The sequence below is a fragment of the Primulina huaijiensis genome, chromosome 11, assembly GCF_012295235.1.
Source record: "Primulina huaijiensis isolate GDHJ02 chromosome 11, ASM1229523v2, whole genome shotgun sequence".
NCBI lineage: Eukaryota > Viridiplantae > Streptophyta > Magnoliopsida > Lamiales > Gesneriaceae > Primulina > Primulina huaijiensis.
Window position 1 is genome coordinate 16,364,757 of NC_133316.1, and position 16,474 is coordinate 16,381,230.

The window sequence follows — 16,474 nt, forward strand, 5'->3', positions numbered from 1 at the left end:
TTCAAAAAATATTAATCGTAAATTCAAAATTATGTTATATGTTATAATTTACAGGTGTCACGATCTAAAAATTATGTTATATGTTATAATTTACGTATGAATCAATCTCAAAATGATGTTACATTTCAAAAAATATGAATCGTGAATTCACAATTATGTTATATGTTATAATGTACAGGTGTCACGATCTCAAAATTTACATCTCAAAATGATGTTACATTTCAAAAAATATGAATCGTAAATTCACAATTATGTTATATGTTATAATGTACAAGTTTCACGATCTCAAGATTATGTTATATGTTATAATTTACATATGAATCAATCTCAAAATTATGTTATATGTTATAGTAAATTATAACATATAACATAAACTTGAGATCGTGAAACTTGTACATTATAACATATAACATAATTTTTAGATCGTGACACCTGTAAATTATAACATATAACATATGAATCAATCTCAAAATTATGTTATATGTTATAATTTACATATGATTCAAATAATTTTCATATGAATCGTGAAATAATTTACATATGAATCAGGCTAATGGTCGACCATCAATGTAATGGTCGACCATCGGGCTAATGGTCGACAAAAAATAAAACTTTGGTCGACCATCAATCCAATGGTCGACCATCGGGCTAATGGTCGACCAAAAATAAAACTTTGGTTGACCCTCAAACTAATGGTCGACCATCCAGCAGCATATGATTCTATCTTTTGCTGAATTCACCGATGGAAGGAATTCTGTTTTGTTTTCTTCTGCCAACTCTCTTCTCTACCAAAAGAGGCAATACTAATGGAAAATTAATGTTGCGTGGCCATTCATTTTCTTCTGGAACAGGGTAAACAGTCTCTGAGTAAGCCATGCATAATGACATTGTAGAATAGTACTCTGAACACAGATCATATATATCAATCTTCGGTAACCAATTGGCTGCAATGACATGAACACATGGAATTCTATCAATATCAAATACTCGACATGTGTATCTTTTTGATTTCAGGTCCACTATGGCCGAATGTCCACGGCTCCTAACATCAAACTCCAGACGACCTAATTCAAAAAATTGCATTCCCTGGGCATCAGTGAATCGGCTACGAAGAATCCCCTCGATGGAAGGGGTCAGATTAGTGTTACTTGCAATTGATGCGTGGCGATATCGGGCAAACCAACATGAGGCCAGTTTCTGCAAAGAATGTAAGAGTGCAATGATTGGCAGCTTCCTGTCTTCAAGTAATCTAGCATTGATCGACTCAACCCTGTTTGTCGTCATAATATTGTAACGGGTCTTTGGACAATATGCTCAAGTCCATCTATCAAGTGAATCTCTCTCGTCCAAAAATTACGCTGTCTCAGGATATCTATTCCTAAATTCATTGTATGCATTATCAAACTCGAAAGGTTTATAAATTTTTGCAATGTGCAAAAACATTTCGGTTGCACCCTTCTTTTTGCATCTAGTTTTCAGGTTTTGGGATAAATACCACGTACAATGACCATGATGTGCATTTCTATATACAGTAGAAACCGCAATAATGATTCCTTGATGCCTGTCTGAAATTATCACCAATTCATCCTCGTCTGGTACTACTTCTAACAACTTCGTCAAAAACCAACTCCACGATGAAGTACACTCGACATCTACGATTCTCCATGCCAAAGGATATTGGTGATAATTTCCATCTTGTGCCGATGCCGCCAGTAAAACACCATTATACTTGCCCTTCAACCACGTACCATCAACTGATACAACTTTCCGCATACTTCGATATCCTCTGACGCATGCACCAAAGGCAAGAAACATATACTTGAATCGATTTTCCTCGTCGACAAAAATGTCTGTTATGCTTCTTCGATTCATCTGCTCAACCATGTGCAAATAACAAGTCAATAAAGCAAAAATCTTCGTAGGATCACCTTTCAACATATTGTCGGCTAGTTTTTTCCTTTTCCAAGCCTTGTAGTATGATATATCAGCATTCATACTATTGCGCATCATCGCCATCACCGCTTTTGGTACAATTGGCACTGGATGACCTTGGAAATTATCCACCAACATATCACGAACAACAGCAGAACTCGCTCCACAGATTCTTTTTCGTCTCCCAGTCAAACCACATGTGTGTGTATTGCCATATGTCCGAACAGAAAATGCATGTGAATCATTCCTAATCTTTGAGGTCCAGACTCTCCACTTACAATCAGACACTACACATTTTACGGCGTACACTTTTTGGTTACTTTTAACTGTCTCAAATTCAAAGCAAGCTTCCAAACTTATTCTACTTATCTCTTTTTTTCACTACTTCTCGGTTTGGAAATTCTTGACCAACAAACAAGTTTGAACCATCCGTGAATGAAAATGTATCATTATCAATATTCACATCCGCAACCAAATTTGCGTCAGCACTTGCAACAAGATTTGCCTCGACCTCGTTTGCGTCATTACGTGCTTCATCATATAATTCGTCTGTGTTACTACGATCCACATGCACGGCATCCATGTTATGTGCTTCGTCGAAAAAGTTAGTGCTGTTATTACCATCCACAGAAACAATATTCAAGTGAAAATAATCATCAAAATGTCTCTGTTCGATAAAATTGCAATTGCTTTCGTGCACATTATCAAAAATATCAACAGAAGCAGCACGTTCAATTTCAACTTGAAGCACTGGCCTATTTCTCGGACAACCAAGATAAAAATATGCTTTCAAATCATGGTCATTCTCTATGTAAATCGGTTGAATGTTGCACGGCAAATCTAGAAGATAACTCATCCTCAAGATGGCACTATCTTCAAATTTTCCAGCTCTATATAGTTCACTTTTTAAATTTTCAAAATCACAAATATCATCGTCCACTAGAATAGCAACAAACTTTGCATTGGGCCCTGGATTCCATTTATATATCAGCTCCTCGTTTTCCCATTTCCCATCGAAATGAACAACAATAACTATTGGCATATCTACAAAATTCATCAAAACATATGATAATTAGTCAACAAAACATATAATAATTAGAATGGACAAAATTTATTAAATTATAATTATAAAAAAAGACCACACTAGGTCCACCCGAAATTTGTTCGGTCGACCAAGAAGTATTCTTTCTTGGTCGACCATTTTGGTCGACCGAGAATGGTCGACCAAGTTGAGGAAAAAAAAAATTCTTCTTCAACGACAGACTTAATTTTCGGCTAGGTTAATTTTGGTAGATGGCTACACGAAGAAAACAATGAATGGGGTTCAATGAAAATGGAGAAAACCTACTGTGTTTTTTCTTCAAAAACAGACGACTTGGTCTTCAAATACAGAAGAATCGGGCAATAGGAGTAGATCTAAATCTGAAGAATGAGCAACAACAGATTGTCAACTTCTATTTAATGTAATGCGACTGCCGTTGATGTGGTAGATGAGGTTTTTACATTTGGACAGCTGGTAACCCAAATTTCCCGGGAATAAAGAAGAAGTGGGTCGACTGAGAAGAAAGAGAAAAAACGAGAAGAGAATAATTAATTTAATAAGTTGATAGTTCAATTAAGGTTTAATATAATAATCAAGAGTCAACTCCTTTTTTTTTAAAAAAAAAGTCAGAGTCTTTCTTTTTTAAAATCTTTTATGTATTAATCTTATTTTTTTAGTTGTCCCTAGAATAAGCATATGCAAATATGAGCATCTTGATATTGAAAGAATAGGAGTTGAAAGAATAGGAGTACTAGAGATCTCGTAGATAACAGATTATGAAAGCTTAAGTCTTCGTGTTTCTTTCAGTCTTGAATCTGCCTATCTACTGAAAATTCTTTCAACAGTAAGAAACTTTCCAACGATCATATATACTTGCATCCGACAAGATGACATTGTCAATTTTTCTTTATATTACGCTGTATTTAATGCACATTTAATACACCTTGTAATATACGGCTTTGACTTCTGAAAAGTTTACCGATCTCAAACTTTTTAGGGAATATTCTTGTCAATTGAGAATTGTCGGATATTGTACATGATCTGTCAAAGGTACTTTATCTGATAGATATGATCAACTAGGATCATTCTGCGGCTTGAGCTTCTGATGCGATCTGGTTAGAGTGCGGCTTGAACTGAAACAATTCAGCTTGAATCTTGATGAAAAAGTTGTCCGGTTTGACTTCAAAGAATTCAGCTTGAAACATGTAAATACACTCAAACAACAATTGGACTTAAAACAACTCGATATTGTTTGCTATCACTGAAACTTATGTATTTTCAAATTAACATAATAACAACATTAATTACTGATATGTATATTATTAATGATTTATATAATAATAATACTAAATAATTTATTTATTGAAAGAATAATATTGTATTATAATAATAACAATAAATATTATTAACACTAATTAAATGATTATAATAATAATAACAATGTTGTTATTAATAATTATAACATTTACAGCACTAAATAATGCATGGTAATAGGAATAATAAAAATAAGCTAAAAAAATAAAATAACAAAATATAATGACCATAATTTTAATATTATAATAATAATAATAATAATAATTGTGGTTTTATGAATTGCTAGTTAATGATATTATTATTAAAATCATAATACCACAATCATAATTATTGATATTATTATAAATGTATTATGTATGATAGAGTGCTTTTAGGAATCTTCATCCAAATAATTGCACTATTTTTAATCAATAAAAATCGAACATGTGACTTTGACTCTAATACTAATTGTAGGATCGAAAATCTTATTGTTTCACCAAAAGTTATAACCAGTGGTAACGATACAACTCAAATCATTTAAATTACATAGCAGCTCAAGAGACATGTTTCGATTATTCTATCCTACTTCAACATATTATTTAGCAATATTAGAGTTAATTTTATTTTTTAATAATATTATAATTCAAACCACTATTAATATGAATAATTAATGTTATTATTAGTATCATAGTAAATCAATTGTCATCGCCATTATTTTTTTCAGTATCGTGCACTGCAAAAACAAAATTTTGCAATTTATAAGCGTATAAATTAATTAATAAGACACAATAGCTTATAGATAAATTTAGTCAAGCACAACTGGTTTGCTTTTTGAGTTAAATAAACGCCATAACAATCAAATTAAGCCACCAAACTGCTTTTATTCAACCAACAAGTTTAGTTTAATGGTATATCTAAACAAAGCAACTTTTCATCTATGTGCAAAGAGTGCAACAGTAAATAAGACTGCAAGATCTTCTTTGTTCAATGGCGAAGTCGAGGCTCATTAATCACACAAAACTATAGGTTCACATTCACTAACAGACCCAACCTTTTCAAACTCTACTGGAATCGGATGAAAGATGCTCCATCTGCTCGGTGAGCTGCACCATGTTCTGAGATTTGTCCCATCCATTTTCCAATGGCTGTCTCTTGCTTATCTCAAGAGTTTCACATGACACAATCGGATCAGTCTTACCAGAAAGAGTTTCTTCTGTTAAATCTGGATCAGTCTTGGCAGTAAGAGTTTCATCCGTTAAATTCAAGTCAGTCTCAGCCAGAAATGCAGTTGGACTTCGAAGAAACGTTTCCCAGAAAGGATCTCCAACTTCAGGGAGTTCGTCTTCATCCCATTCCATTTGATGATCACTAGAAAATCCAACACTGGGAATTGTGATTTTGTTACTAGGATCCAAGAAAATACAATTTTCTGTTTCCATTCTCATGATATCAGCATCGATTTCTGGTACGATTTCAGAGAACTCCGGCGTTACAGTACCAGCCAGCGGAGGGATAATGGGACTCGTCTCCAAATGCTGATCACTTACAATTTCAGCAGGCAAGTTAAGGGAGGCTGATTGAACCTCAGGTACTACTCCAGAACTAAAAGATTCAACTGGAAAACCTGATGACATGAATGGCAGCTCTGAAGTAGAGGGCACCTCTCGAAGAGTCACCCCAGACACACGGTTAGGGGAGTTTCTGGAGACTAGTTCATCAGATGGTAATGAACCATCACCAATCAAGAAACTATCCGAATCATTACCGAAGGTTTCTAGCTTATGTGAAGAATCCATTTTTATGATTTGCTTAAGCATTGCATTTGCCGCCTCATTTATCAGAGGCTGATACTTAATGATCTGACGATCAAAGGAGCTGCCAAAGGAACTGTCATCTGAAACGCCATCTGGCTTCAGTCTTCTTTTTTTGTTGCCTTCGGTCACAAGACGGCTACTATCATTCTGCTGGTGCATGAACTGTGCGAGAAATCCAGGGCTATTCACAGCCTTCGCCAGGAAAGACATCATCTGTTGTTGACGTTGTTCCATACCCTGAAGATGCTGTACCATTGTTTGTAACTGTCCATCTGTGGTTTGTTGCTGCTGCCTCAACCTGACAAGCTCCTGCATCAACACATTCTTGTCCCTTTTAAGTCTCTCAACTTCCTTTTCGAGCCCAAATTTACCAACCTCAACACAGGCTCCAACAGAAGAACTCTGTACAATTGGTTGTTGCTGTTGCTGAGTCTGTCCATGTGCGGGTTTCCGACGACTAATACCTTTAAGAAGATGCTTTTGTCCTCTTAAGAAACCCTCATTCGCAAACTCCCACCGGTCTGGATCAACCTTTCGAAAACCCTGGTTGTCCAATTCAATTATAACTATATCATGCAATTTCTAATACAAACAAAATTTCCAATAAATGGGAATACCATATCTGGTGAGAACTTCCACGAAACAAATCAAATTCTAGATTCTTTAGGCATTTTCCAAAAGCCAAATACTCAAAATTAATCCCGTAGTTAGACTAACATTGATTATATTAATGTATCTCCCAGCAAGAAAGAAGAAATTGTTGGATCAATTTTATAGTATAAGCTTATATATGAATGATTATCTATTATGGGTTCTCTATTAAGGTTGAGCTCAAATTGAAGTGACCGATTAAAGTTTTGGTTAATGGGTTTTAATATATCTGATAGGTCGTGTGCCTTTAATGTGTAGAGGTAAAAATGTAATTTCTATTTTTATAATGAGTTAAAACATAAATATCAGAATATAACGATAAACATTGTTTATATAACATTCTCAATTTTCAAATAATGATAAATTTATATATATTTTTTAAAAAGGATCGATGGAAATAAAATTTCGCCAAAGTGCCATCTTTTGTGGAGATTAATTTATTTTGAAATATAACATGCTTTGTGTATGTAATTTGTATGAATGTTGATCGCCCCAAAGAAATGTCAATGTTTAATATAATTACATATGCACTTGTGGTGGTAAACATGTGATAGTTGTTCGGTTTCATGTGAATAATAAATCGGCCGAATGGAAAGTTGTTATTTGACATGATAATTTTTATTAGTGACTGAATAATGCGACATGACATCACTTACAAGTTAATGTTTTCTCCAAAGATAGAATATAGATGGAGTGCTCGATATCCTATTATGGGGTTTACATTGTTTGAATTTATTGATTATTCTATATGGATAATTATTGAACATGTATATTGTGGTTTTGTTGTCTATTCAGATTTGACTCCAGCGAATATTAGTTCCAACATTAATTTCATTCATATGATAAAATGCTCGAATTTCAAATCATGGCAAAAGAATTTGCGTATAGTTTTTGGAGTCATGGATTTGGACCTTGCGACAAAGGTTGACTTTCCTCCTATCATTACTAATAAGAATGCCTCTGTTAAGAAAACGGAGTTTGAAAGATGAGAGAAGTTGAATTACATGTGTATGATGATAATGAAAAAGGGTTATTCCAGAAACTTTCAGGGACACGCCTAGAGATATTGCTACGGCTAAAGAATTCCTCAAGGACTTCGAAAAGAGGTTTACTAACAATGAAAAATTTGAAATTGGTACACTCCTGATAAGCTTAGTTTCAATGAGGTACATAACTAAAGGCAATATTCAGGAGTACACTTAAGAAATGTTTCATCTTGCTTCAAGGCTGAAAGCACTTAAGCTTGACCTCTATAAGGACTTGTTGGTGCATCTGATTTTAATATCTCTTCTAACACAATTTAATTTGTTTAAGGTGAGCTACATCTGTCAGAAAAATACTTGGTCTCCGAATGAGTTAATATCACATCGTGTTCAGGAAGAGGAATGGTTGAAGCAAGACAAGACAGAAAATGTTCATTATGCCTCCGTCTCAAAGGATAAAGGAAAGAAAAGGAAGGATAAGGAAGCTGCAGATACACAGCCTCCAAAGAAACAGCAGAAAAATCCTAGTGATTCTCAAAGTTCTGGTTGTTTCTTCTTTGGCAGTGATGGGCATATGAAGAAGCAATGCACCAATTATCATGCTTGGCGTGCTAAGAAAGGTGTGCTTCTGAATATAATTTGTTCTGAGGTTAATTTAACTTCAGTGTCTAGATACATGTGATGCATAGAGTTTGGTTCAACAATTCACATCAATGTGTCTATGCAGGATTGCCGAAAAAAATTGTCTATGTTGGTGATGACAACAAAATTGAAGTTAGAGGCAATAGGGAAGTTTAGATTATTGTTAAAGATTGGAATTTATTTGAATCTATTTGAAACATTTGTTGTATCGTATTTTAGACAGAATTTGATTTTCATTACTATATTGGACAAATTCGGTTATTCTTGTTCTTTTGGAAAATGAATATTCAGTTTGTTTAATGATTCAAATTGATTGGTTCTGTGTCTTCATTAGGATACAATAATCTTTATTTATTGGATATTATTGTTTCATTTAATGAATTACAACAAATCGGTAGATGCACTTAAAAAAACTAATCAGTGAGAATTAAACTGCTTTATGGCACAAAATACTAGATCATATCTCCAAAAAGAGAATACGTACATGACAGACGAAATTCTCGAGCCTTTATATTACACAGATTTTAATAATTATGTTAATTGTATAAAATGCAAACAAGCCAACAAAAAGATATTTGATTTCAACAGGAGTTCAGACATCTTGGAACTTATACATATTGATATTTGTGGACCATTCCCTTCGGCTTCATGGAATGGTCAACAATATTTTATAACTTCCACATACAATTTTCCACGTATGACTTCATTTATCTCATTCATGAAAAGACATATTAATTGGATGTGTTCAAAAGTTATAAAGTTGAAGTTGAAAATCAACACGGCTTAAAGATTAAAAGCGTCATATTAGACTTAGTGATGATTATTATGGTAGATATGCCAGTTACAGTGAACAACGTCCACGATCTTCTGCTATATTTCTAGAGGAATGCGGTATCATCTCACAGTATAATATGTTGGGTTCGTCCAATATGAACGGTGTTGCTGAAAAACGAAACAAAACGCTTAAGGACATGGTAAGAATATGATTAGTCATTTACCTTACCAGACTCACTCTGGGAAGAAGCATTAAAGCCTGCAACGTATATCTTTAACATGGTTCCAACTAAAACAACGACCAAAACCTCATATGAACTCAAGGTTGTAAAAGGCAGCAGGCGGTGGCGGGGCGGTCACACCTCGGCCGCCTAAGCAGTTGAATTTTTTTAAGCAATTTTTTATAGATAATCATATACAATCATGCAATATAATCACAAATAGTAATCATTTTTTATATAAGATGTGTAAGTAAATAATATTTAAGCACAAAGAAGCTTCATACAATATAATATCAGCTATATAATATGCAAATAAATATATAAATACAAACTAAAAAGATAATTAATAAAGATTCATCAACATATTAATGCTATTATGCTAACAAAGTAATATAGTTACTTTTACCAAAAAATTAAGTTTAAATTTCAAAGTGTCAATCCATTATCCATCATTAGAAATTTAGAACAAGTACTAGACTAAACATAACTAATCTTTCAAATCATCTACATATGCACCATCTACTACATCCATGATCCTCTCATCATCGGACTCAAAATCAACATCTTCGTTCTCCTCCTCCGATGTATCTAAATCTTCGTCAAGTTTCTAATGGGGATGTTCCTTGCACTTGTCCTTGGTTGTAGCACTTCGTCCGCTCCCGAGGCCTCCGCTACCATTCTCCAAGTAAGTCCTGAACCCGGTTCGACCTCATCCTCATCACCATCATCAACAAGCCAACCTTGAGCTTCACTTGCTTGAGAGGATGGGTTATTAAAATTTGTTGGCTTTGACTATGTTTTTAAAATTTGTTGACTAGAACTTAAAAATCCTGACTGCCCGCTTCCTCGTCGCCTCGTCCGCCTGCTCATCGCCTCGACCCGCCTCCCCAACGCCTATAGCTTGGGCCGCCTAAAACACCCGCCTCATACGTAGGCGGTGCGGTCGAGGGCTGCCTACCGCCTAGGCGGCCGCCTCGACCACCATTTAGAACACTGTATGAACTTAAGATATGCAAAAAACTTTGTCTCAAGCATTTGCATGTTTGGGGATGTCCAGCTGAGGCAATGCCATATAAGCCTAATGAAAAGAAACTGGACTCGAGGACAGTTAGTTGTTATTTTATTGGATACTCTGAAAGATCTAGAGGTATAAGGTTTATGATCCCACAAGTAAGTCGATTTTCGAATCAGAAAATGCCTGGTTCTTTAAGGATGCTGAGTTTGCGGGGGGAGATACAGTTAAGGATATTGTCTTTGAAAATGAATATTTCTCACAGGTGTTTTGGACATCGATCAGGATCATATTCCTGACCTAGACCAAGACACAATGCACCAAGAAAATATTGGAGATCCTCTCATTCAAGATGAATAAACTCAAGCACCTTCATAACCTATGTCATTAAGGAGATTCACTACAGAGCGGAGAAATACAGCGTCAAATGATTATATTGTATTTTTTCAAGAACATGAGGTAGACATTGGAATGATCGAGGATGATCTTATCAATTTCCGTCAAGCAGTGAAAAGTTTTAACTATCCAAATTGAATTGATGTCATGAATGAGGAGATAAATTCCATGAAAGACAATTGTCCCATTGCCTAAAGGTGCGAAGCCCATTGGTTGCAAATGAATTTTTAAAATCAAGAGGGATTTGAAAGGCAATGTAGAAAGATTTAAAGCTCGTCTTGTGCAAAGGCTTTACACAAAAAGAATGCATTGATTATAAAGAAACTTTATCTTCAACTACTTCGAAAAACTTTTTAAGAATTATAACTGCTTTGATAGCACGTTACGATATTGAGCTACATTAGATAGATGTAAAGACTATGTTTCTCAATGGTGACATTGATGGAACAATTCATATGGGGAAACAATTTATATGATGCAGCCAGAAAATTGTGTCCCAAGACCAAAATAACATGGTTTGCAAACTCAAGAAATCTATCTATAAACTCAAACAGGTATCTCGGTGATGGTATTTTAAGTTTCATCAAAAGATCAGCTCGTTTGGTTTTGATATGAATTTGGTCGATCATTGTGTATATCATAAGTTCAGTGGGAGCAAATATATTTTTCTGGTTTTATACGTTGATGACGTTCTACTCGCTATCAATGATATAATTCTATTGCATTAAATCAAGAGATTTATATAGTTAAGAATTTTGAGATGAAAGATCTTAGTGATGCATCTTTTGTACTGGATATCCAGATACATCGGGATCGTTCTCGAAGTATTCTTGGACTATCACAGAAAGGCTATATCGAAAAAGTTCTCCAGCAATATGGGATACATGACTATAAACCAACAGATTTCCTTGTTGCTAACTGAGACAAATTTAGTCTCAATCAGTGCCCTAAGAATAATTTCGAGGAAAGAGACTTAACACGTCCGGATATTGCACACGTGACAGGAATGTTGGGTAGATACCTAAGTAATCCAAGAGTGGAATATTGAAAAACAGTCAAAAGGGTTTTATGCTACCTACATAGAACTAAAAATTACATGTTCATATATCGGAGGGTTTATCAGCTTGAGATCGTTGGGTACCTACTCCGATTTTGCTGGATGTTAAGATAATATGAAATCAACGTCGGGCTATATCTTTCTTCTTGGTGGAGATGTCATTTCTTGGAAAAAACAGACTCTTATTGCCTCTTCGACCATGACACCTAAGTTTATAGCGTGTTATTAGGCATCAAATCATGGAATATGATGGCAAAATTTTGTCATGTGACCGCACATTGTTGATGGTATTGAAAGACCTCTATGATTAGATTGCGACAATAAATCATCAATTTTATATTCCAATAACAGGAACTCGACGAAGTCAAACCATATTGACATCAAAATTCTGGTTAAATAAAGATTACAGAGTGGATAATTGCCTATTGAGCATATCAGTACAAACTTCATGGTTGTGGATCCGCTAACTAAGGGGCTACCAAACAAAAGTTTTGTGTTGTGTCAATCGAGAATATTCAGTTACACACCCACATCATAATCTGTCATTAAGCTGTTTTGGCATATGTGACCATTGATGAATCTAGTTACATAAGTCTAGCGAATAATACTTTGATCCTATGTTGATATGATAGATGAACCAGACTAATTATAGATACATTTGGAAATTTGGAAAATGACAACAGTTTTGAACTCATAAGATTATTTTCACAAAAACATAATTATAAAGTTACAATATAGCCGAAGTGGGAGATTGTTGGATCAATTTTATATTGTATGGGTTTATATACGAATAATTATGTGTTGTGAGTGTCTATTAAGGTTAAGCCCAAATTAAAGTGATCGATTAAAGTTTCGGTTAATCGGGCTTTTATGTATCTGATAGGTTGTTGGTCTTTAACGTGCAGAGACAAAAGTATAATTTCTGTTTTAGGAATTTCTGTTTTTATGATGGCTTAAAACAGAAATATCAGAATATAATGATAAACATTATCTATATAATGGTTATGGTCCACGGATCACGCTTTATCACATTCCCAATCTCTTACCCTCATTATCAGATTTAGATCCAGGGAGAAACTAAAGAGCTCTACAAAGAAAAGAAGACATGGATCTTGAAGATCTACCACTCGTTCTTAAGGCGTTAAGAATTATGGCATCAGGTACGAGTGGAAGAACTCAATAAGAACGGTTTAAAAACCGTATTGGCCTCAAAAAATACTGCTGGATTCAGAGTAAATGGAAGCTAACATTGTCATTCTTTTATGGATTCACATTTATCATAAAATACAAACAAAAAAAATGGGAAAGACAGGCTTACGTTCATATCACACTCATAAATAGAGATGCTAATTTCCATGACCTTAAAGTCCAAGTAATACTAAATTCACCTAGGAAACAACTAGGACAAATAGATCTGGTCGAACCCACATTTAACTATCTGAAATTTTTTTATCGAAAATAGCAATCCTACCTAGTTTTTTCTGAATTATCTACACCATAAAAGATATAACTTCAGAATTATATCATTCAAACACTGATAAGATGCTGAACATCACACATGGTGATGAAATTGAAACACTACTCACGTTCACAAATTCCAGTCCAAGTTAATTAAACTCAATGCAGAAAATATTCTCACATAACAATGCAGCTCAATGTTCCTAGATTCTCCCATAAACCACATAATTGATTCATCCTTTGTAAAAGTTAAATTGCAATTAACCCAAATATAAGCAGACACCAACATACAGTAAAACATCGAATCAGCTACCCAATAGATTGCACACCCTAAGTTAACTCAAACATCTAAAATAAATAAACATTAAAGTTAATGAGTTTTGCAGGGCACAAGGCAAATCACATAAATAACAACACATACTCAACCATAAATCAACCAAGAAACTCTAAGAAATGAATAAAGTCGCACAAAAAGGAAAAAACTAGCGCAATAGGGTCTTCCACAGACAGGTATTATCATGGTTCGCGTCCCGGTAGCGGAAAACATCATATAGGTTGTTGTTCCAGTTTCATTTACATTTCACGGAACGGTTCTCGCGGAGTACTTTTATAATAAAAATAGATGTAATTATATAATTTCAAAAAAATTTAATTGAAAAATATTAGGAAAATTTGAAAAAATTACAGAAAACGTTATGCAACGGCCGCGACAGCACCGAAATTGCTGTTCCGTTCCGCAACGACCGCGAATTTCGGTCCAAAGAAAACGGTAGCCTGAAACTTGGCAGCAGCAGCCACCGTTCCGTTCAGCGACCGCGAACCATGGGTATTATTGAGCTATTAAACACGTAAATTATGGAAAGAAAGTCAAATATTATAACAAATAACAACAACATAGCAAAGAAATAGTGCATTGAACAGTCAACTGGGGCCAAAGAGAGACTCCCAAGAATCAAATTAAACCCAATAATATGCAAGAAATACACCATCGGTGGACAAAAATATAATTGAAGAATCAATCACCTAAATGACCACACGAAAATAGATGAACAAAAACAATAACAAACATTATTCAAACAAAGCCAAATAGAAGAAATTACACTTGAATGGCTAAAAACTCCAAGAAACCAATTAAACCCAATCAATCAAATTATATAAAAATGGAGACCCAAAAACTAGTAGTAACTCAGGTTTCAAGGAATCATACGTATGTATTGAGTTGGCGAACAAAGCTGGAGAAATTATTGTGCTTGAAATACTTAGGCAGCAACTCTCTAGCAAACTCAGCGGAGTCCCAAACCACGAAACTGTTATTCATATCGCTCCATGACACGATCTTGTCCGTGGTGGGGTCATCAACCATTTCATATGTCTTCGCTAGGAACGGAGGAGGAGCATTCATCGAGCTCATCGGAGCAGGCAACGGAGGGCCGTCACCGTCCGATTTTCCGTCGATTGAAGAGGACCGAGAAGTAGAAGCCACCATTTTGCAGAAACCCACAAAATAAATTGATAATTACATGCTAAATTGACGGGATTTCTGCTGTTCTACTCTTCTACTATTCAGGGAATTCTTGAGAGGAGTTCGAAAACAAACCCTATTATATAGGAAAGGAAAGGCAGAGATTTGCGTGGGCTGAGAACTTGCAGTGGTAGATACGACGACGTCGTTGTCAAAGTTTATATTACATTTACGGATAATCAAATATTTTTAAAAACCAACCTGCAAATCGAATTGCACCGTATAAATTTTTTTTTATAGGGTGCAAGCAACAATTTCGATCGCACCTCTTATTTAATTATTTTACAATTATATTTATATCTATGTATTATTTCATGAGTATTTATTTTATTTTTTTATGTTATGAAAATTCGCAGATGCTATCTTTCAGTGCACTAGGTAAATCTCAGACGAACACATTAATTTATAAATCATGCTAGTCAGGTAACTCGTATTCGGCAAACTTTGTAAAATGAGCTCATCCGAGAAGATGTTAATAAGAGATATCAAATTCTTGTCTACTCAACCAACTCAAACATCTAATTGAGAGTTTTCATGAAATTTATTAAACATCTGAATAAATTATTACTATTTTATTGATTATATATATATAATGTCAAATAAAAAATAAAAATAAAAATAAAAATGAGAAATTGTTTTACAATCATTTTGGTCCGATTTTGACCATTTTTTAAGGTCGAGTTACCTTTCACTACAAAAAAAACCATTTTAACACCGGTTTAAAAAACGCCGTCGCCAAATTTGGTGACGGTTTTTTCCGTCGCTAAGACCGAATTTTTTTTGTAGTGTTTGTATTTTATATACCTATTATAATGAGCAATTTCTTCTTTCATATATATAAATATTAATCTCACGTACCACCAATGCTTTAATTATTTTTATTTTTTTATCACAAAAGAAAACTACATTTGATTTAGTATCTTCGTCCAATAGATATTTATTTTTGTAATTTTTTAACTCTAAAAACTTCGTAACTACTCGAAACCATCAAAACGCATATAATTTTATGTGAATATCAGTATTTTTCAAAAACCTAACCCAACCTCGTATGCATCGCAATTTTCACAATCCCTTCCTTATTGCTATGGCCAAATTAAAAAATAAAAATTATTTATTTAATAAAATGTATATGCATGCAACGCATGCAGAAGTAGGTAGTTTAAATTATGTTACCCCCTTTTGTTTGATTTGATTTAATTTAATTTATATTCCATTAATTTTATAACTTATAATTAGATGAAGTAAAATGTGAGATATAAGTACAAAACCATATCGTTTATATTCATAATTTGGCTATTTATATATAACATAACACAAGTTATCGCACACCCATTTAAATTTAAACACTAAATTTTTTAATTGAACGTGAACATGTGTGTTTTGTTTTTTCTAGTAGCATGCACTTCAAATGGACTCTATGTTTCAAAAAAGAGAGGTGTCCTAAACAAATGGAAAAGCCAAGATCAATGGGTATGTATGTCATAAATTCATATTCATCATTGGTTAAAGATCACCATCCCATTATTCTGAACTAGCTTCCACAGGACTAATAATGACTAATGCAAACTAAATACTAAATAGACCACATTTAAATAAAAGAAACGTATTACCTCCTCCCTATACTAAAGTCGTGCAATGTCTTCAATACACTAGACGACATACAATGCATACAACCAG

At 34.1% G+C, this 16,474-nt stretch overlaps 2 protein-coding genes across 2 annotated transcripts; both read right to left on the minus strand.

Moving 5' to 3' along the window:
• Positions 1-720: 720 nt before the first annotated feature.
• Positions 721-1,284, minus strand: LOC140988429 (uncharacterized). Its single transcript, XM_073457441.1, has one exon. The coding sequence runs from the start codon at positions 1,282-1,284 to the stop codon at positions 721-723; it is 564 nt and encodes a 187-aa protein (XP_073313542.1).
• Positions 1,285-5,121: 3,837 nt separating this feature from the next.
• LOC140987079 (heat shock factor protein HSF8-like) lies at positions 5,122-14,938 on the minus strand. The gene is made up of 2 exons (XM_073455470.1): positions 14,483-14,938; positions 5,122-6,624 (listed from the first exon to the last, which is right to left on the minus strand). The coding sequence occupies exons 1-2, from the start codon at positions 14,759-14,761 to the stop codon at positions 5,323-5,325; spliced, it is 1,581 nt and encodes a 526-aa protein (XP_073311571.1). The 5' UTR covers positions 14,762-14,938; the 3' UTR covers positions 5,122-5,322.
• Between the last annotated feature and the right edge of the window lie 1,536 nt (positions 14,939-16,474).

Coding starts and splice junctions, on each gene's coding strand:
- LOC140988429 (XM_073457441.1), bottom strand. CDS start 1,284: ATGACGACAAACAGGGTTGAGTCGATCAATGCTAGATTACTTGAAGAC.
- LOC140987079 (XM_073455470.1), bottom strand. CDS start 14,761: ATGGTGGCTTCTACTTCTCGGTCCTCTTCAATCGACGGAAAATCGGAC. Junction 6,625..14,482: donor TTCGCCAACTCAATACATAC/GTATGATTCCTT, acceptor TTGGACAACCAG/GGTTTTCGAAAGGTTGATCC.